This window comes from Canis lupus, chromosome 5 (genome assembly GCF_003254725.2).
Source record: "Canis lupus dingo isolate Sandy chromosome 5, ASM325472v2, whole genome shotgun sequence".
Lineage (NCBI taxonomy): Eukaryota > Metazoa > Chordata > Mammalia > Carnivora > Canidae > Canis > Canis lupus.
Genome location: NC_064247.1, coordinates 35168885 through 35190816, shown reverse-complemented (window position 1 = coordinate 35190816; position 21932 = coordinate 35168885). Strand labels below are relative to the sequence as shown.

At 52.6% G+C, this 21932-nt stretch overlaps 1 protein-coding gene across 1 annotated transcript; it reads left to right on the top strand.

Annotated features, from left to right (window-relative positions):
• Positions 1 to 13292: 13292 nt before the first annotated feature.
• On the top strand, positions 13293 to 21394 carry TMEM238L (transmembrane protein 238 like). Its single transcript, XM_049110229.1, has 2 exons — positions 13293 to 13819; positions 19892 to 21394. The coding sequence occupies exon 1, from the start codon at positions 13459 to 13461 to the stop codon at positions 13696 to 13698; it is 240 nt and encodes a 79-aa protein (XP_048966186.1). The 5' UTR covers positions 13293 to 13458; the 3' UTR covers positions 13699 to 13819; positions 19892 to 21394.
• Positions 21395 to 21932: the final 538 nt, after the last annotated feature.

Sequence of the window (21932 nt, the reverse complement as noted above, 5' to 3'; positions counted from 1 at the left end):
TCTTCTGCTGACCAGTGGGAAGATTTTGAACAGGCTGGCACTTTGGCCTATTATGGCCTCACATCACATCACAGGACAACTTCATAACCCCCTGGAAAGTTCCAAACCACCTCCCACGGGGGTGCTTAGTGCTTAGAATCAAAAGGATCTAAGTCAAGATCCAGTGTCACTTTTCCAGGCAGCAAAGTGGCTGAGCTCTAAAGCTTTCTGCAGGGAGAGGGGCTCAGGGCTTGTTCCCCCAACCCCATTCTTAAAAGACCCTCCCTCCATCTTTTTAAGACTAGAAGGGAGTCCCTGATGAGCCTTGGGCCTGGTCTCTCCTTGCTGCAGCTCCACCGGTGGTCACCCATCCAGATCCTACCTCCTGGCGCACCTCGGACCCCTGAGCCTGTGCTCTCAGAACCCCCAGGGAGTGGCCAATTCCCATCCGAGCTTTCTGACTATGCAGGCTGCTGCCCAAAGCTCCAGGGGTGATACCAGCTGAGCCAGGCCTCAGCGCCACACTGCCCGCTCCCTTGGGTCTCCACCGGGGGCCTGCTCTACTTGAGGGGCTATGCGCACATCTCCTGGGAGCTGCAGGTGCAAGGAGGAGGGGCTCTCCAGGTCAGGTCTCCTACCTCGAGGAGAAGGAAGGCTCAGCAAGAGTCACCTCCACCTCCCCAACCACCCCCCCGTGGTGAAGGCCATCTCCCACTCCCCAGCAGGGCCCTCCAGCCAAAGCACCAAAGCGAGTGACTGCCAAGCACAGGAGGAGCGGTTGCCAACAGCCCATCTGATAATCATGCAGACCAGGATGGGCTCCTCTCCCAGCAATAAAGAAGCATAGGTGTAAGGAATGGCTGTTTTCCTGCAGGGCTGCAAGAGAAGGAGGCCCGAAAGGAGAAGGATGCCAGATGCTACCACAGCAGTGCTTGTCTAACTCCCCGCCCGGCTGGTGCCCAGGCTCTCTCTTTCTCTGATGCAGCCTCTGGATCTGTGTCTTGGGAGCAGCAGCGTTTCAATCCCCCTTCCCCCGAGCATGGACTACGTGTGAGACATGGGATCTGGGCCCGATGAAGGGATGGAGGCTCAGGCTCTGGCCTAGCAAGCAAGCAGGCGGCCCTGGGAGGAGGGCGCCGAGGGCCACTGATCATGGGCCAGAGGGAATAAGCTGGGGTGCTGTGGGAGGACCACCCGGCCCACAGTTGACCTTTTCAGGCTCTGGAATGGCACCGTGCCAGGTGCCCACATCAGGGGTGGGAAGGGGAAGACTGGCCCCAGGGGGTGGGGACAGCAGGGCAGCGGGAGCACCCCACTGGTTAGTGATGAGGAGGCTCCCACAGAGAGAGCCGCCCCCTCCCAATTATATTCACCACTTTATTTTCACAGTCTTGGTTTTCGCTGCTTCCTCCAAGACCTTTCTCCTCACAGCCTTCCAACAGCACCACTTTTGAAGAACATGCTCTGGTGTGTGTGGTGAGGGGGATGGGGGGATGGTGGTGGTGAATCACTTCCTCCACGTGGCTACACTTCTGTCCTGAGACCCTCCCTCCCGTCAAAGGCACGCGGTGGGAGTTGCCCTCTCCTGGGATGTTGGTCTCTCTGTGGGTGCTGCCCTCGACCTCAGCCCGGCCTCATTCGAACGTGTCTGCAAAGGGCTTCTTTATTAACAGTTCAATTGTTTTGTGAGGTCCCAAATCTATCTCCATGTATCCAAAAATCACATGTTGAGTAGCTTAAGACAACCACATTTATGATCTTACCACTCTGGAAGTCGCAAGTCTAAAAGGGATCTCACGGAGCTAAAATCAAAGTGTTGGTGGGGCGGCGTTCCCTCTGGGGGCTCTAGGGGAGGACTTGTTCCTCACTTTAGCCAGCGTCTAGGGGATGCCATGTCCCTTGGCTCGTGGCCCCTTCTTCCATCCTCAGAGCTGGCAATCATAGCAATTCTGATCTCTACTTCTCCACTGATGGCCACCTCACCTCCTTCTTGGGCCCTTGTGTTTCCTTCTTTCACTTAGAAGGATCCTTGAGATTACATTGGGCCCCTCCACCCCTGAAAATCCAAGATAATCTCTCCAAATGGGCAGATCCTTGCATGAGTTTGCTAGGGCTGCCAGAACAAAGTACCGCAGGCTGGGTGGGGGTGGGCGGCTGAAACAACAGACATTTATTTTCTCATGGTTCTGGAAGCTGGGAGCCTAAGATCCAAGTGTTGGCAGGGCTGGCTCCTCCTGAGGGCTCTCTCCTGGGCTTGCAGATGGCCGCCTTCTCCCCCACCCACCCCACCGGGCCTTCACAAGGTCTTCCCTCTGTGTGTGTGTCTGTGTTCTGATCCCCTCTCATAAAGACACTAGGCTTGGGGCTCCTGGGTGGCTCAGCTGTTGAGCGTCTCCCTTTCGGTTAGGTCCTGGGATTGAATCCCACCCTGCTTCTCCCTCTGCTTGTGTCTCTGCCTCTTTCTCTGTGTCTCTCATGAATAAACAAGATCTTAAAAAGAAAAAAAAGAAAGAAAGAAAAAAAAGAAAGAAAGGAAGGAAGGAAGGAAGGAAGGAAGGAAGGAAGGAAGGAAGGAAGAAAGGAAGAAAGGAAGAAAGGAAGAAAGGAAGAAAGGAAGAAAGGAAGAAAGAAAGAAAGAAAAGAAAAGCAGCATTTTTGCAACCACATGCTAGGCTGTCCCAGTGGCATCACTGTTTATAGTTAGAGCCTGGTCCCAGACCAGTTCACAACGTGCTCATTGTCACTCAGCATCCAGGTAAGGACCTCAGGTGACTAATTCTGAGCATAGTCGCCAAACACTCCCCCAGTGCGCATTCACTGGCAGAGGGAAGAAAAGCTCCACGTAATGAGCCAGCAAGAATTGCCAATCCTGGGGTGAGGGTGTGTTTGCTTTCGGGGGGAAGAGCAGCGTAACCCAGACTAATGAGAGGTGCCTGGTGAGCGAGCTGCAGTCAAGGCCAGGGAGAGGGGTGACTCCCTAGTAGGCGGGTGTTGGGGAGCAGGAAGGCTGGGACGGGTGTGGCCGCAGCCAGGCCAGACAGGTCCCTGCCTCATCCGGAGGACAGAGGATGCCCTGCCTGGGAGGGGTCTGGGATGATCTACAGAGGCCTTTCGCATGTGGTCCCTGAAAGACAACCTTGTTCCATCCATCCACTCGACACGGACACGTCGCTAGGAGCCGGGGAGAAGGAGGTGAAGGAAACAGAGCCCCGAAGCTGGCCTCAGCAGAGGCACACAGGCCAGGAGCAAGGGCAAGGACACCGTCCATGAACAAACCAGTGTCAGAGAGCGATGCAGGCCATAGAGTCAGGGGGCAGCGATGGGGTGGGGGGCAGGGAAGCAGGTGGTGTTGAGGCCTGAAGAAGGAGAAGGAGGCCTCCAGGGGAAGGTTTGGAGCAGAACATTCCAGCAGAAAGAGCCTCCCCGAGAAGGGAAGCCATACCACCTCCTTCCCAAAGGGGACCTTGTGGGGACAAGGTGCGCTGCTGTCGGCCTGTGTCTTTGCTGGAAGGCGCCTCTCCTGCTGCTCATCCTTCTGCTGCTCTGGTTGCTCCTTCACCTCCACTCTCCTCCTCCTCACGTCCATTCAGCCCCCCATCCCTCTGTGCCGTCACCCTTTGCTGTCAACCCCAGCTGCCCCGCTGCCTGTAAGCTGAGCTCCGGCTTCAGTTAATGGCCCTCAAGTTGGCTTCTGTTGTTGTCACCTGTGCTGAGCCCCAGGCAGCACCTCCCACCCTGGATGGCCCTGGACGCTTGCTGAGCGGTGTCAGAAGAATTCACTGTGTGTCCCCTCACTGCCTCCTCGGATCCACTTGTGCGCCAGCAGAGGGTGATACCACCAATCAATCCTCCCTCGCCCACACCCTTACACCCAATCCCCCAATCCTAAACCCCTCCAAGGCCTCCCTCTATCCAGCCCCAGGGCCCCCAGGTTAGGTCACCAGCATCCTCATAGGCCTCCCTGCCCTCGGGCTCATGCTGCTCCAATCCATTCTCCATATTCCAACCAGAGCATCTTTCTAAAAGACACCCCTTGCATCTTTCCACTTGCTCCCTCCTTGGCCTATGCTTATTCTGATCCCCTTTTCCATCTAACTGACTCCTAGCTCAAGCATCACCTCTTCCAGGAAGCCTTCCTTGAAGTACCCTATTGGGCAGTTTGTCCTTCCAGCGACTCTGCACAGGAGTCACGAGGGTAGATAGTACTGCTCCCGTTTTACAGGTGAAGAAATTGAAATCCAGACTTGCCCACAGTTATAGGCCATCCTGTAGAGAGGGACAATGGGTCCGGGGAGAAGTCGGCTTCAACCTCTACCCCGTCCTATTCCCGCTCCTCTGCCTCCTTCCTTCTCCAGAGAGTACAAGAAGTACTTGTACAAGTTTGGCTTGGTGAGGACAAAGCTCTTAGGGCCTGGGAAGAGAGAGTCCCCAATTTTTTGTGGGTTCAGGAGCGCAGGTCTCAAAGAACCCAGTGCAAAGCCAAGTAGGCCCAGGGGAGGCAAGGATCCACCCCTGGATGTGCTCGGTTAGATGCCACTACAGATGGGTCTGAGCAAAGACATTAGTCCCTCTGTGCCCTACTCTTCCCTCCTTCTGCTTCCCCAGCTTCTTCCTCAAGGAGCCATCTGTTTGCCCTTAGACGTCATCACTGCGGGAGAACCCTGAACCTTCTCAGAGCTCATGGGCACCAGTGCAGTGTCTAAGCTGCCAGGCTGGACACTGGGCCCTTGGCTCACAGAGGGCAGAATCAGGCTTCGAGCTGGATCTCTTGATCCTAAGGCCAAAGCACCCTGTCTGGAGGCCCAGGTTGCTCAGGAGGGCCAGTTGGGACCCGGCCAAATGGGAAAGGTCCAAGCCTTTCAAGAGATGGATGGTGTTACCCAAATATGGTAGCCACATCTGGCTGTTTACATTTGAATTTAGGTTGACTACAATTTAGTACAACTAAACTTGCAGTTCCTCGGTCACACTGGCCACATGTCAGATGCTCAAGAACCACATGGACAACAAAGATGATAGAGCATTTCCTTCATGGCAGAGGGCCCTACTGGATAGCGTTGGTCTATACCAACACAGCTGAGAACCCACTTGGGAATGGGGCTCTTCAGACCGTCTACAGTCCCATGTTACACGTATACTGTGCTAAGTACTCTATGCTAGGTACCACATACTATATACTATGTATTATATACTATGCTTTTCATATCCGTAATTAGGTCCTAGGCTGTGTCTTCTTGTTGCCTTCCTGATTTTAGAAAAATAACATTCTTTCCCTTGTTTTTCTATTTATATATATATTTTTAAGTTCAGCATCTATCTTCAGTTTTTACTGCTTCCTGTGTTCTTTGGTTCCCATTGCTTTTTTGGTAACTTATTATGATATGTAATAGCTTTTTAAAAAATATATTTATTTAAATAATCTCAGTTTACTTTGGACCACTGATCTCTGTTGTACTTATGTGTTAATTGACATGACTGATGGGCACCTACTTCTCTCTCCCCTATACCCTCTTGCCACCATAAGCTCCCTAAAGGCAGACACTGTCTTTCTCTTGCTCACTTAGAGCTGACTCTGCACCTATAGATGCTTCAGCAGGTCAAAAGAGCTGAGCCTGGCTCCCCGCAGAGCCCACGAGTGGAGGGGCAGGCTTGAAGCTCTGGCCTGGGGGCCTGGGTGAGGACTCACCAAAGCATAACCCTGGAGCTTGGTCCAGGGCTTGGCTGGGAGAGGAAGTGTGTCACGGGCAGCTAAGCCTTGTGCTGCTAACCCTGGCACCCTGAAAACAGGCTCCACAGCGGATTGCTCCTGAGGCAGGCAAGCCATGGCAAGCAGAATTGTGACAGAAAGATAGATTCTAGCACCAAACCCAGCAGATAACCGGTGGTGATGTCTTAGGACTCACAGCTCGGACATCTCTGACTATATGCCCAGCAATGCCTTCAGAGTTGAGTGCCAGTAGAAACGACAGTAAAACTAAATGGGTGTGATGGGAAAAAACCAAACAGAAGTGCAAGAGACCGTTTCTCCTGAGTGATAAGACTTCAAGGTATTACCGTGGAGGCATTTTGCTTTGGAAAGGGAGCTGTAGGAGCACTCGATGGGGTGCCTGGGTGGCTCAGTAGTTGAGCATCTGCCTTTGCCTCAGGGCATGATCCCGGGGTCCTGGGATCGAGTCCCACATTGGGCTCCCCACCGGGAGCCTGCTTCTCCCTCTGCCTGTGTCTCTGCCTCTCTCTCTCTCTGTCTCATAAATAAATGAATACAGTCAGAAAGAAAGAAAGAAAGAAAGAAAGAAAGAAAGAAAGAAAGAAAGAAAGAAACCAAGAAGAGGAGGAGGAGGAGGAAAGATACACAGAGACTTGGAACGGATCTGGGCAGAAATGGAGCAACTCTGGTAAGACACTCAGCTTTCCTGAGAGCCGGGAGTCGGCTGTTATGAAATGAGTCTAGGCAATGAACACTGGGTGTTAGTTATAAGAAGGCGGAGCTGCTTCCGGGCTGGAAGGAATGCCTGGTTGCATGAGGACGAAGGAGAACTTGACAAATGCCCTCTGCAAATGTACCAGGGACTATTATAAAAACAACGATCAAGTCAAATAGGAATCCACTTCTTACTTATTAGGATGGCTATTATCAAAAAAAAAAAAAAAAAAAAAAACAAAAGCAAAACCCAGGGATGCCTGGGTGGCGCAGCAGTTGAGCATCTGCCTTTGGCTCAGGTCATGATGCCAGGGTCCTGGGATCGAGTCCTGCATCAGGCTCCCTACAGGGAGCCTGCTTCTCCCTCTGCCTGTGTCTCTGCCTCTCTCTCTGTGTCTCTCATGAATAAATAAATAAAATCTTAAAAAAGAAGAAAAAAGGGAAATAACAAGTGCTGGAGAGAATGTGGGCATCAGAGCCTTTGCACACCACTGATGGGAATGAAAGATGGTGCAGCCACCATGGAGTGCAGTTTGGAGGCTTCTCAAAAGGTTCAACACAGAGTCACCATATTATCCAGCAACTTCACTTTTAGGTATATACCCAACAGAACTGAAAGCAGGGATTCGCCGTACAGGTATTAGTAGCCTCGTGTTCACGGCAGCATTATTCACAATAGCCAAAAAGTGGAAGCAACACTAGCATCCAGTGACAGGTGGCTGGATAAACAAAATGTGGTTAAAAATGGTTAAAATGTGGGGCGCCTAGGTGATTCAGTTGGTTGAGCATCCAACCCTTGGTTTGGGCTCAGGTCGTGAGTTCAAGGTCATGAGATCAAGGCTTGTTATTGGGCTCGCGCTCAGCATGGAGTCTGCTTGAGATTCTATCTCCCTCTCCCTCTGTCCCCCAGCTCTCTCTCTCAAATAAATAAATAAATAATCTTTTAAAAAAGTTAAGATGCTAAATGAGTGTTGTATATATTTTGCTATAGTTCAGTTTTTAAAAATGTAACAATTGAACATGAGTAGGAAAGAAATGAACTTGATTCTCACAGGTCCTGGGGAGAAAGCTGGCACAGGGACTCAGAGCAGAAAAAAGAGGGATTCAGTGCATCCCAGCCAACAGGACCAGGGCGTAGCTGTAGTCATTCCTTACTTGCCAAGTGAATGTAGGTGAATCTCCTAACTGCTCTCAACGCTGGGGCAGGTATAGGGCTGCCGTGGGGATAAGCAGATGCCGAAGGTGGAGAGATGCCCCATGGACATTTAAGTGCAACACAAGGGCACAGAAATACGATTCTCTGCTAAATAGTGGGTGACGTCTTCAACCTGTGAGAGTGAAGGTGACGAGCAAGGGGAAGGTGGCTTGTGGGGTTGGGGAGATACTCTTGAGGTCTGGATGGGAATGATGATGGTTTAGAGCAGCCCGGTGCAGAATAAGATGGAAAGACCAGGGGAGAGAGCTGAAATGTTTGCTGAGCCTGTGGGTAGCAGGTAGCTGGATTCTAGAAGCCCAGTCAATACACACTCCAGGAAAGTCTCTCAAGCGCCCCCCACCCCTTGTAGCCCAACAGCCCCTTGTAGCCCAACGAAGAGCTATGAATATTGTCAGACACTCCTGAGGCAAGCAGGAATATATTTCTGGAAATATAGACCCTAGGCTTCCACCTGGAAAAACACTGTGAAACAATCCCCTCCAAAACATGCGAATCTCAGGCCTCTATTTGACAAAGTAAGTATAGGTTTCAGGTTCAGCAACTTCAGTTTGTAGGAGTTGATAAGCCTGGCACACTGCCTGGTTTTGTAAATAAAGTTTTATTGGAACACAACCACCTCATTCATTTTATATATTGTTTACAGCCCTTCTCCCATGGGAGAGCTGAGTGGTTATAACAGAAACCTCATGGCCCACAATGTCGAAAATGTTTAATATCTGGCCTATTACAGACAAAGTTTGAGGACCCCTGGTCTAGTTTAATTACATTGTTTTGTTTTCAGTGTATGTATTCTAAAATACCTGCTGTCTATAGTGAGTGATAGCTTTCCACTGATGGTGACAATAATTAATTTAAGTTAAAAAAAAAAAAAAAGGATACAAAGAGGGCACCTGGGTCATTCAGTTGGTTAAGCATCTGCCTTCAATTCAGGTGATGATCTTGGGGTCCTGGGATTGAGTCTCACATCAGACTCCCTGCTCAGAAGTCTGCTTCTCCCTCTGCCCCTCCCCTGCTCATTTTCTGCCCCCCTTTCTTTCTAATAAATAAATAAATAAAAGCTTAAAAAAGAATCCAAAAAATTAACAAAATAATGAAATTAACAAGCTACCATAAGAACATATTAACAAATTAATAAATTATTATATAACAAATAACAGAAGCAGACCATAGCTGTGGCCAAACCATGGAGTTAGCACATACGGGGCCAAATCCCAGACAAGGCTCAATAAACACCAGACTACAGGACAGGGGTAAGGCAACAGATGTGAGAATGGTGCAGATAAAGATGAGTCTGGGGACCAGGAGAGCATTTCATGAGAATAAGAGATCCATCTCCAGAGGTCCTGTGCCCAACGAGGCTGGAAGAAGGGCCCAGCATGACTTAACTGGTCTCAGTGGGTGTCAAAGGACTCGGAGGGCAGGAAGCCGCAACCAGGAGAAGTCAAGATCAATAAAGGGGAGAGATGCTCGCTTAGGAGAGTTGATGGTGGATCCCTTCCAACCTGGGGTGTTCCTTGTGGACGCACTGGGGCAGGCATGATGTAAAGACATCCATGACTAAACACTTGTCTGTGTTACAGCATGCAGGTGCCAAGCAATTTACACCTATGAACTCACGTAATCTTTCCAGGAACCCCAGGAAATAAGGGGTTATTTTATAATAAAGAGATTGAGGCACAGAGAGTGCAAGGGACTTGCTCAAGGTCACTCAGTGAGTGGCACAGGCTGATGTGGTTACGCCTGCCCAGCATCTGAGCTCTGACACTCAGCTGATGACCGGGCCTTGGTCATCCATATAGTCAAGCCCGGGAACTGTGACTCTGTGTCAGCTGAGCACCCGGCTGGCTTGTCTCTGGTCCCTTGGTCTTGGCCTGACCTTTAGAATCCAGGTCATGGAGACACTGTCATCCTGGTGACATCACAGGGAGATGACAAATCTCAGCTTTCCTCAGGAGTGACAAGGTGCCGATTGCCAAGAGGAGGCAGGTCTGTGAGGCAGCAAGGAGGACAAATGTCTCTGAGCCATAGAGGCAGGGACAGCCTCAGCAGCCCAAGAAGTCCATGAGTGGAGTGGAGGGGCCAAAGGGTGGCATCCAGTGGTGCCCCACACCCCACGTTTGTAGTCGGGAAGGGATCCCTGATACCCATTGTCCTACATCTCCTTGTTTTTGTAATTCTTTTTTTTTTTTTTTTTAGATTTTATTTATCTTATTTGAGAAGGTGGGGGAAGGGGCAGAAGGAGAAAGAAAGAGAGAATCTCTCTTCAGCTCCTCTCTCAATGACATAGGAACAAGCAGGGCCACCTCATTTTCTCCAGTGCCTGGTGGCATGGTGGGCCACCTCTAACGGGGTGCTGGCTTCATAATTACGTTTGTATCAGAAAGCTCGGTTTGCAAGTCTAAACCTTGAATCTGTGCTGTAGCTGAAGTCAAAGAAGGTTCAAAAACCAAATGAACAACCTTCTTAGCCATTGTTACCAGTTGAATTGCGTCCCCCCAAATCCATATATTGACATCCTAACCCCTAAGACCCCGGGATCGGAACCTGGTTTGGAAACGGGGTCGTTACAGATGCAATTAGTTAAGAGGGGGTCAAACGGCAGTGGAGTGCACCCCTCATCTGATATAAAAAGGGGACATTTGGACACAGAGACAGGCACACAGGGGAATGATGCTTGAATGGGAAGGTGAGGCACCTACAAGCCAAGGGACACCCAAGATTGCCAGTAAGGCCCCGGAAGCAAGGAAGGGGCAGAGAACGGAGTCTCCCTCACGGCCCTCCAAAGGAACCCACCCTGAGGACACCCCGATCTCAGACCTCCAGCCTCCAGAACCAGGAGGCATCCATTCCTGTGGTTGGAGGCCCCAGTCTGAGGTTCACTGTCACAGCAGCCCCGGGAACACCAGATGGCTGTTTCCCACAGTGGCTATTACAGCCCACAAGGCGACAGGTCAGGAAAGCTCTGTGTGGGAGCCAGAGGGGCTGGTGTCCTTGTTCCAACTGAGCACCCCAGACTGTGCTGTGTCCAGTCAAGCGAGGGCTCTGGCTAGTGACCTGCCCCTGGCCTGGGCTCCCCTAGTGCTCCCTGTGTCCACCCCCCCTCCCCGCCCCGGCCAGCCACACCCTGCTGGCTCCTCCTGTCCCCACCCCTCTTCCAGTGGTCCCACCCCCGGGCTCCAGGCTCACCTGGCTTTCCACCAACCGCCCCGTCTGTCCCAGCTGTGTAAACATCCAGAGTGCTCCGTGTGCAGGAAACAGGATCAGGAAGGACAATCAGAGGCTCCCTCAGCCTGGGTGGTCTCCCTCCTGGGGTCCACCACTCACCCCATGGAAGAACGGCCACGTGGGGTGACAAGGGAAGGCAGGCTGCAGAACTGGGTGCATAACGCAGACTATTTCTATAAGAAAAGGGGTATTTATGGTTCTGGAGGTTGAATACCAAGTGGGGGATGCCGATTAGCTGTGGATATGAAATTGTGAGTGGTTTGGATCTTTGTTCCTTTTGCTAGTGAGTGGGCCAGAGTTTCTTCAGCTGGAAACGTGTGTGCGTGTGCATGTGCTTGTGTGTGTGTGTGTGTGTGTGTGTGTGTGTGAAAATAGTAGCAATAAAAAGGATCCCTAGTGCCCGAAGAACCCATGTTTCCCTGGGATACTAAGTGGGGGTCTGAGCCCAGTAAGGCTGAGCTGGCTTCTCTCTGATCTGTCCTCTGAAGTCAGATGGGAGTACAGGGATCAACCATTTTGATTTTCACTGTAAAATTGTTCACAGGGAGACACCTGGGTGGCTGAGTGGGTGAGCATCTGCCTTCAGCTCAGGGCATGACCCCGGGGTCCTGGGATGGAGTCCTACATCGGGCTCCCCGCAGGGAGCCTACTTCTCCCTCTGCCTGTGTCTCTGCTTCTCTCTGTGTCTCTCATGAATAAATAAATAAAATCTTTAAAAAGTAATAATAAAATTGTTCGCAGGCACATGGGACTCTGCAAAGGCACCTGGGAACCTGCAGACAGCCAGGCCTGGACACACCCGCCCGGCCTTGCACGGCCACTGCAAGGACACTAAACCTGCCCCAGCAGATGGGCATTGCTGTCCGCCAGCTGTTCTTCCCTAGACCCCTCCTGGTCACAGCTGTCGGCGGAAGGTGGGGGGACAGTGGGAAGGACACCAGCTTCTCCAGCAACGGGAGGTGCTCCTGTATCGATACCTAACTGCTTCGGAGGATGTACTCAGAAAGGGAAGCAAACACTGGCTGGGAGATTGGTCTCGGCTACTTCTCACTTGGAGATGCTCCAGATGGGCTACCTGGCTTGAGTCAAGCCTCTTGGTATTTCAGATCCTAAAATCTCTAACACAGGGGGCCCCCGGGTGGCTCAGTCAGTGGCGCATCCAACTCTTGGTTTCTGGCTCAGGTCATGATCTCAGGGTCATGGGATAGAGCCCCGCCCCTCGGGCTCTGCGCTAAGTGTAGTGTCCGCTTGAGGATTTTCCCTCTCCCTCTGCCCCTCCCCCCTGCTTGTGAATTAATTGATTAATTAAAGAAATCTATGACACTAATTGTCCAACCCCCCACCCCAGGGCTTTCTTGCTGAAAGTCTCTCAGTCCAGGTCAGCCTGGAGCCCGGGGGTGGGACCACTGGAAGAGGGATGGGGACAGGAGGAGCCAGCAGGGCGTGGCTGGCTGGGGGGAAACAGGGAGCACTAGGGGAGCCCAGGCCAGAGGCAGGTCACTAGCAGGAGCCCTCGCTTGACTGGACACAGCACAGTCTAGGGTGCTCGGTTGTTTCACACTCTGAAACAAAGCTGAGGTCACCTGTTCATTCTCACCCACCCGGGAAGGCATGGAAAGAGTGGAAATGATTTCCTTCACTTGTGTGGGGAAACTGAGTCCCGGAGAGGTTCAGTGTGCAGGTCAGGATCCCACAGTGAATCGGGGACAGAGGGGCGCTGTGAGAGGCCACCGTGACAAGGCCATCGTGTCCTACATAACCCCTGGGGGGTGCGAGCAGTGCCACCGAGACAGGAGGCCAAGGTCAAGTCAGTAGGTCCGGGAGACGCAGAGAACCAGGTAGGCCTTTCTTGACTTGCGCCTGGCGCCGCCTGTTGGTCCACAGCTGGAGGCCAGAGGGCACCCCCTTCCCCCCCACACACACACACCCCGTCTATCTTCTGTCACTTTAGGCTCTGGCCTGAGCCTCCGTGTAGGAAGCCAAGCCCCCAGGTCTTCACAGTGGAGGGATCCACAGGACACAGCACCTTCTCTGGGTCTCTATTTGGTCTCTAGCACTGACCGACTCTCCCGACACAATTTCAAAATCTATCTGTGCCAACAAGGTCTCTTCCACATCTTTTACTTAAAACCTCCCTTCGGCACCAGGAAAAGTAGGGCAGAGGGGGTGAGGGGGACGAAAGTCCCGCGCCTACCACGGGAGGTGAAGCAACCTGCCAGCACCCGCCCAGGATGCGAGGGTCCCAGGACCGGCCACCCGAGGGCCCTGGCTGACACCGAAGATCCCTCCCAGGGCCCCTGACTCCTCCTCCGCCTCGTAACTCGGTTGGCCCAGCGATGACCAGTCCCACTGCCGGTGATGTCAGGCTATTTTGGTCGGGACCATTCCTGAGTCATGAAGCAGTTAAGAAATATCCTGCCCCACTGGCTACCATGCTCATAAAGGTAGATCCACGTGTACTTCCTTGTGGCTCCAGACAGCCTGACGGCTCCCTCGGCTCCCTCGGCTGCTCACACCCAGCAGGGAGCGAGGGCAGAGGCAAGACGCAGAACCACCACCCTCCCATGCAAATCACCCCCGGGAGTGCAGCTCGGCTCCTCCCGCTTCTCCCCGGGCAATGCTCCTGGGGAGGCGGTGGGGAAGATGCAACCCGGGCCGCTGCGCCTTCCTCCTTGTCCTGGCCCTCTTGCTCGACGCCGTGGGCCTGGTGCTTCTGCTGCTGGGCATCCTCGCCTCCCTCGATTACTGGGACTTCTTGGTCTACACGGGGGCCCTGATCCTGGCTTTCAGCCTGCTGTTCTGGATCAGCTGGTATTCCCTCAACATCGAGGAACCTCTGGAGAAACTGGACTTTTAGTTTGGCTGCAGGCAGGGAAGGAGGGATGCGGACTGCACAGGCACCTGGCTCTGAACCTGGGGCTGTCGGAGGAGCGGGGACACGTTGCCACTCCCACCCAGGATGCTCCTCCAAGGATGAGGTGAGTGCACGCCAGGTCTGCTCGGAGGAGTGGCCAGGGAGGCTGGGCCGAGCAAGGGCAGGCTTGAGTGGGCAAGCAGCTGGGAGCCTGCACCTTGCCTGGGGGGTCTGTTGACCTGGGCCCCAGCTCATCTGTGGTGGGCCACAGGTGTCCCCTCCCCTGGGGCCCTTATGGAATCTAGATGGAGGGTCTCCACAGCCCCTTCCACTCCTCATATGCCACGCAGAGCATGAAATTGCTCCTTCAGCTCAGAACTTGGGAGAAAAGAGCCCATCCTGATTCTCTGTTGGGAAGGCTCTAGGTGGCAAGGAAAGCCTTTAGCTCTGGGAGAGGATGGAAGATTCCCCAATGGTTGCTTGTGCCCTTGTGTGGATGGAGGTGGTGCAGACTGGCCTGCAGCAGGGAATGGCCCAGAAGGGCCTTTCTACTTTGCTTCCTCCCTCCACCTGCAGATGGGATATGCACCAACAGGCGGAGGACCTGCCTTCTCTCTCAGCCAGTGCTCTCACCCCACCCTCCTCGCACACACTCCATGCAGCCACGACCGCCTCCCCACCCCACCTTCCAATCCCCACCCGGCCCCGGCTGGTCTGGGAGACTCAGAAGTCAAGAGACCATGGCGGGCCATTCCATCGACCGAGCGGCCCTTCCCAGCCAGGCCGGCTGCACGGTTGATTGCATGTAACCCAGGAGGCAGATAATTGTAAGATTTTTCACAGGGGCACTAAGCGCCAAGGATTGAGCTGGTCTGGCCCCCCACAGCCTTGCATTATGGGCAGCCCTCCCCAGGAGAGTGAAACAGGAGCCCTCGTTGGGCTGAAGATCACCATTCCCCCCACCAACCCCAACCCCACCCCAGTGGCCGGGAACCTGGCATAGCCGGGCACTCCCTTTCCAGCCCTGGCTGCGAGGATAAAGGTCACGGCTGTGTTGGAAGCAGAAGGTAATAATTCCTGTGTCTCTTCTGGGGGTTTCTGTTTGACCCTTGGAATGGAGAGACCAGAGCAGCAGTTTGAAGAGGTTTCTGGAAGGGAGGGTAAAACCTGATCCCGGCAGGTGAAAGGAAAAGAGATGGGAAGTCTGAGGGCCTGGGTCCCACTCCGAGTGGCACCACTTGTTGCCTGGGTGACACGGGGGCAGGCTGCACCATGCCCCAAGGCTCAGTCTCCTCATCTGTAATACGAGGCTGACATGGCCCAGCCTTGTCATCACTGGGGCCAAAAAGAGGTATGGCTCTCTGCAGACCCTGTGGTTTTTACAAATGTCACATATCCTTACTAAACATATAATAGAGGGGGGGGATCCCTGGGTGGCGCAGCGGTTTAGTGCCTGCCTTTGGCCCAGGGCGCGATCCTGGAGACCCGGGATCGAATCCCACGTCGGGCTCCCGGTGCATGGAGCCTGCTTCTCCCTCTGCCTGTGTCTCTGCCTCTCTCTCTCTCTCTGTGACTATCATAAATAAATAAAAATTTAAAAAAAACATATAATAGAGGGTGAGTAAACTGACCTGGAGTCCCCACTGAGAGTACTTGGTGCACCTCAAACTGGTAGTGAAGGAGTCAGCTTGCACCCCAAAGCAAAAAGAACCCCTAATTTATTGCTCATTCCCAAAGGCATGTCAGGCACTGTGCAAGGCACTAGGGATACCATGAAGGATAAGGTACATAGGTCTCTACCCTCAAGGGGTTTCCCGTCGAGGAGACTCTTAGTGAGATGGAGGCCCAATAACAGAGTCAGGGGAAGACTTCCTAGTCTTCCTTTTGTCCTAGGAAAGGGACATCACTTCATAGGAACGGCCAACAGAGAAGCTAACCCAGAAAGTGGAGTCTTTCAGGGAGAGGCAATTGGTGAGCAAAGCAGGAATTTGATCATTATCTTCAGAACAATAAGAAGTGATTAAAGAGAATGTAAGCAAGGGTGGGAGCTTGACATAACTGGATCTATGTTTCAAAAGACAACCTGGCCATGGCACAGATGATGGTGGTGGTGGTGGTGGTGGTGGTGGCGGTGGTAAGGGTGATGATCACCAGTTCAAGTTCCTTTGGGGAAGCCAAGTCACTTGCTCGAAGAACTAGGGGTTCCTAGTGTGAGGCTCCTTGCCCTTTATGTCCTTCCCCAGAAAGGAGTTCAGTAGCCCAGTGGTGAGGAGCATGGGCCAAGACCCAGACTGCCTGGTTTGAATCCAGCTTTGTCCCTTACGAGCTGTGTAAGTAACTCCTGGAGTGAGCTACTTCACGTCCCCATGCCCTATTTTCCAAACCTATAAAATGGAAATGGTGCTAATGACAGCCCCGACTTCATAGATTATGATCAGACCAGCCCGGGCGGCCTCATAAGGATGTTGCAGAGACCAAGTGGGCTCGTGTGTGTGGCACCCATGAGCGATAATTAACTGACACAAGGGTACTCCAGGGAACCTCTCTGTCACGATGCAGGTGGTTGGTGCGTTACAGAAAAGTAAGGCCTTCCTCTGAGATAGACACCCCTAAAGTGTTACATGATCACCCCTTTTTTAAACATTTTTTTTTAAAGACTTTATTTGGGGCAGCCCTGGTGGCTCGGCGGTTTAGCACCGCCTTCAGCCCAGAGCCTGATTCTGGAGACCCGGGATCGAGTCCCACGTCGGGCTCCCTGCATGGAGCCTGCTTCTCTCTCTGCCTGTGTCTCTATCTCTCTCTCTGTGTGTCTCTCATGAATAATAAAATAAATCTTTTAAAATCTTTAAAAAATAAAGATTTTATTTGTTTATTCATGAGAGACACACACACACAATGAGGCAGAGACACAGGCAGGAGGAGAAGCAGAGCCCAATGCGGGACTTTATCCCAGGACCCTGGGCCGGGATCACACCCTGAGCCGAAGGCAGATGCTCAACCACTGAGCCACCCAGGTGCCCCCCATGGAAAGTTCTAACCAGGTTCTGAGAAGACCCCTCAGGGGCTGGGGTAGAGGACAGCAGCCCTACCCACCCGACAATATACAGCTCCAGAAAAGTGGGGTGTTCCACAGTTTTATCTACTGAACTGTCACAGAAGGCTTCCTGGGGACACAAGTCCTAATGCTAAAACGTATTTCTGAAAACGACTCATCCCAATCCCCTTACATGTAGTCTGTGACCTTTGGCCTGGGCATAATTTCTAACCACACTCAGGATTTATGGGCAGTTTACAACTGGCGCCGTCAGTTCTCCAATTCTCAGAGTGGAGTAAAAGGAAAGAGCATGGACTCCCCTTAATACAGAGCCCGAGGCCGCCCTTCCGAGCTCATCCTTCAGTTTTGGGACGATGAGTTTGCTAGAACACCCCCACCCCCCTCCCCAAGATAAGCGGGTTGCACCCCCGGCACAAGGTCTGGTATGGAATTGGGGTCAGGACAGGGCAGGGCCTGGCAGTCTCTCGATCCCTCAGCCTGTGGCCTGCATGGTTCTCCAGTGACTAGAGGGCAGCCTGGCCACTAAACCTCAAAGCACCGCCCCCCCACCCGCCCCCAGGAATTTCGAATGAGTGCCTTGTGTACCAAGTGAGGCAACTTGCCATCTGATTTTATCACTTGGTCACTATATTCTCGAAAGATCTGTTTGTTCCATGGTTTCACTTGCTGGGCATTTCTTGTAGCTAGAGATAAACCCCCAGGCAGAGTCAGGTGAGGACTCTCGGCTTTCTACATGAGGGTGTACATCTACACCCAACCCCAAACATACACACACATACACCCTCACACCTGCCACACACGTACCAGAAATACACATTCACAGAAACACACACACACACACACACACACACACACACACACACACTCCAGCAACCGAAGCCCAAGGGCATGGGTGGCTCGCAGCCCTGAGCCCGGGGAAGTGAAACCTCTTCCTCACCATCGACATTTTTCCTACACGCAGACACCCCGTCTGCCCATAGGGGCTGCCAGGTCAGCTCAGGGTACAGCCCGGTGGAAAGGCCTGCACGCCAGCTCCGCACACCCAGGCCACGGGCACACGCGGTCCTCGGGCTGCGTGAAGGGCCAGATGTTTCTCTAATCCCTGGAGGAATGTTTAATCTAGGGGGAGAGATAAAGCAAGTACACAATACTCCGCAAAAGCACACAGAAAATGTGTGCCAGGAGAAAAGCTTGGTCTTGCACGGAGCTCTGAGCACCCCGTTGAGGAAGAGATCCTACAGGGGTGGGGTGGGGTAGGGGTGAAGAAGGGGTGTGTGTGTGTGTGTGTGTGTGTGTGTGTGTGTGGCTTCGGACATCTGGCCTGGGTCCCCGGGAGCAGGAAAGAACGTGACAGGCAGAGACGGCACTTGGGAAGAGCTGGAGGGAAGGAGTGCAGAAAGAACAAAATGAAAGAATATTCTGGAAGGAGCGAGCAAGCAGGTGGGACTAGGTCGGGAGTGTTCACTGGAGGCCACTGGATGCAAGATGAGGACTGAGATGCTTGGAAAGCAAGGAGGAGAGTTCAGAGGCTGTGAAGGGAAATGGCCAGGCTCTGCTTATGGTAGCAGGTGCAGGGACAGGTGCAAGGATAGGTGAGAGGGGGCAGGGGGGCGGGCAGGGGAACACTCAGGAAGCTCAGTGGGCAAGTAAGAGACGGACAGGAACAGAGGGCCATGGAGAGCAGAGGAGACGGAGACAGCGTGAGTGGGGACAGACAGGCCCAGAGGACGGTCCGTCCTGGTCCCAGGTAGCCAGGCGGCAGTGTCAAAGGCTGCAGAGAGCCCAGCTGCCCTGAGGATGAGGGAAGTCGAGGGACGGCTCAGGTTTGCTTCCGATGATGCTCTTTCCTGCACACGTGCATCGTTTGAGAGGCAAATGGTGCCTTTGAGCAGAATGGCCCAGCTGGCGTGGGATGCACAGGTTTTAAACTTAGAAGGGAGATGGGGCATGGAGGTGGGACCGTGGATGAGCTTGTACAGGCTGCACAGGTAGAGACAGAGGAGGAAAGCAGGGTGTGTGTGGGGGGGGGGGGGGACCAGTTGGAAGGGGGGGATGCCTAGGATTCTCTAAAGGAGGCCCTGCACATGATCCCACTCACCCTATCAAACTGCCCTGCAGAACCCATCATCATTATCACCGATCATTAATCACCTGTACAGATGAGGGTCAAGGAGCACCGAGTCTAAGTCCCTTCCCATTCTGTGAGTCTGCAACCCAGCCAGGCTCACTCACTCACTCACTGTCCAGAGCGCTTTTTACAGAGTTAGACAGAGCCAAGAAATTGCAGCGAAGACCATATAGCATGCAACGCCTACCTTATTTACTCTCTGGTCTCCTACAGAATAGTTTGCTGACCTCTGGCCCAGCCCTGGTTACTTCCCACGGGAGCCGAAGACAGAACCTTGAGCCATGCCTGCTTTGGGGGGAGTGGGAGAAGGAAGGCAGGCTGGGAAGCCTACAGGGACGTTCCCGGTAGTAATAAGGGAGCAACATCCTACAGGTGACAAAGAGGATATGATGTCAAGAGTAGGGGGCCGACCATCGAATGCCTGTAGCCTGAGCAGAGTGGGCTGGATGTGGCCATGAACCTTTGTCACTACCAACTGGGGATAAAATAGGACCAGCGCTGCATGTGGAGTGGCTGCCAAGATGTCCAAAGGGACAGGGGCCAGCACAGATCCATCTTCAAGAAGATTGAGCAGGATGGTAAGGGGAGGGGAGGGGGGGAGCCAGGGGACAGGCAAAGAAGACACCAGAGTTAGAAAGGAAGACAGCTGGATGTCTGGCCATGTCCAAGGTGGACCTGGGGGTGGAATCCAGAGCTCCAGGAGAGCCATTAGCTTTGCCCACAGTGAAGGCTGGGGAGGGGGAACTCAGACTTGACGAGTGACTGGGGATTTACTGGCCAATCACTTGTTTTCAGGACCTCATCTGATGCTCACAGCTCAGGGATTCAAATACCCTTTTACAGGTGGAGGAAACTGTCTCAGAGCAGTTCCCAACTAGCCCAGGGACACTGCGCTATGGAGAGGCAGTGCTAGAATTCACACCTAAGTCCTCTTGACTCCAAGAACACACAGGTTTGAAATGATGTGTTCAAATCTCGAGCCGACCCATTTTATCTTCATTCATTCAACACAGGTCCCGTCTGTCGACAGAGTAACATCAAAGCGGGAAGATGCTCCACTTTGCCCCGCATCCTTTACTCATACCCAGGAGGATCCAGAGGCTGCGAGGCAGAGGCTTTCAAAGCACCCACCGGGATGCCCCCGCATTGCATGAATGCCAGGCTTCTGGAAGGTTCCAATCTCCATCAAGAGTCCAGTGCCCCTGCACCACGCCACTATCTATGCTGCTGGTACCCCGCCTGTTCCAGGAGAACCTGAGAAGCCTCAAACTTCTTGCACTGGGACTCTGATGGAATAAACTTCATGGTGGGCTTAGATGCCACGACAAGTCCCATCCCCGCTGCTCCTCTTGTCAATGTCCTGTTAAAGACTAACAGAACCAAGCGCAAAAGTCTAAATGGGGTCTCCTGCAAGCACACATCGTGCTGTGTTATTGCTACTTCTCCTCTCTGGTTCCACGGACAAACCATGGGAGCCTCGGAAGGAAGCTCTTGGTATGGCCCAGGTGGACCCCATCTCTTGGTATGGCCCAGCTGGAACACTAGACCTATAGCAACATGTTGGTTGCGGAAGCAAAGCAGGGCCTGCCACGTGCAAGAGGCTGCCTCCTCAGTGCTGGACGCTGTTAATGATGAACGCAGCCCTGCCCATGTGCACAGCCAGGCTGCCCGGGTGGCTCACATTGAGCTTTTACTAGGCTAGAATCCTTGTCCTCTAGGCGATTCTCTGCCTCTGCTGTGCTGTCCTCTTGTTTTGCATTTCTTGATCCTAAGAGCAGGACTCTTTTTATCTTAACTCAGTTGCATCTAGTCAAATGCAGCCCGACTGTCAAAGCCACCTACGACAGTCACCCTTCAGAGGCTAATCAGACGTGCATGTGCTCGTCTCCAGTGCTTGACCTGCCTCAATAACTTATATTTTCCTTGGTGTAATTTTGTACTTTTTATTTATATTTCACCTCAAAAAAGTATAAGTGTTCCCTATAAGCTATTTCAGATGCCCTGTGGTACGAGGTAGTTCTCTAAATATAGAAGTATGTTTGGCCTTTGGCTTTACCATGATGCAACTTGTTTCTAAGTCTGCTTTGTCTCTAAGAATTCTCAAACTCCCAGCTTGACAGCAGCCTCGTTTCAAAAGTTGAATCTGCTTCTGTGCAAGTTCTGGAATTTGACATTGGGCAAAGCACCTCCTGAAAAGGGCACACAGAGCCCAGTGGACAGAGACAATACATCATGGGTTCTCCTGACACCATGAATCTTCTGGAAGTTCCATGCTCAGCCACCAGCCTGGCCTCTCAGCATTGAGGCTGGACTCAGAAACCTGACAAGCTCTCACAAAAGAACATTCCAGATAAGCCATTAAGAAGAAAGTTTCCAGGGATCCCTGGGTGGCGCAGCAGTTTAGCGCCTGCCTTTGGCCCAGGGCGCGATCCTGGAGACCCGGGTCGGGCTCACAGTGCATGGAGCCTGCTTCTCCCTCTGCCTATGTCTCTGCCTCTCTCTCTCTCTCTCTCTCTGTGACTCTCATAAATAAATAAAAATTAAAAAAAAAAAAAAAGAAGAAGAAGAAAGGTTCCAGGGTAGCCTGGGTGGCTCAGTGGTTGAGCGTCTGTCTTCAGCTCAGGGCATGATCCTAGAGTCCTGGGATCGAGTCCTGCATCGGGCTCCCCTCAGGGAGCCTGCTTCTCCCTCTGCCTGTGTCTCTGCCTCTCTCTGTGTCTTTCATGAATAAATAAAATCTTAAAAAAAAAAAAGAATAATAAGAAGAAAGATTCCCCCTCCTACTCCAGAAGATTCCTTGACCATCTGTGTAATCCTACTGATTTTCCCACCTGGACATTTCTTTGTGTTTCTCACCTGACTCCACGCAGTGAGGAAGCACTTCCTCTCACTTGAGGTGCTAATAAATGTTAGCACAGAACGGAGGGTGGTGTGTCATCAACACCACCCTGAGCAGCTAGTTCCTGAGGAAGACGCTGTGTTGGAAGCCAACTAACTTCCTTCTTGTTTTTTTTTTTTTTAATTCTAGAAGTGGAACAGGTTTTCCTTTCTTTG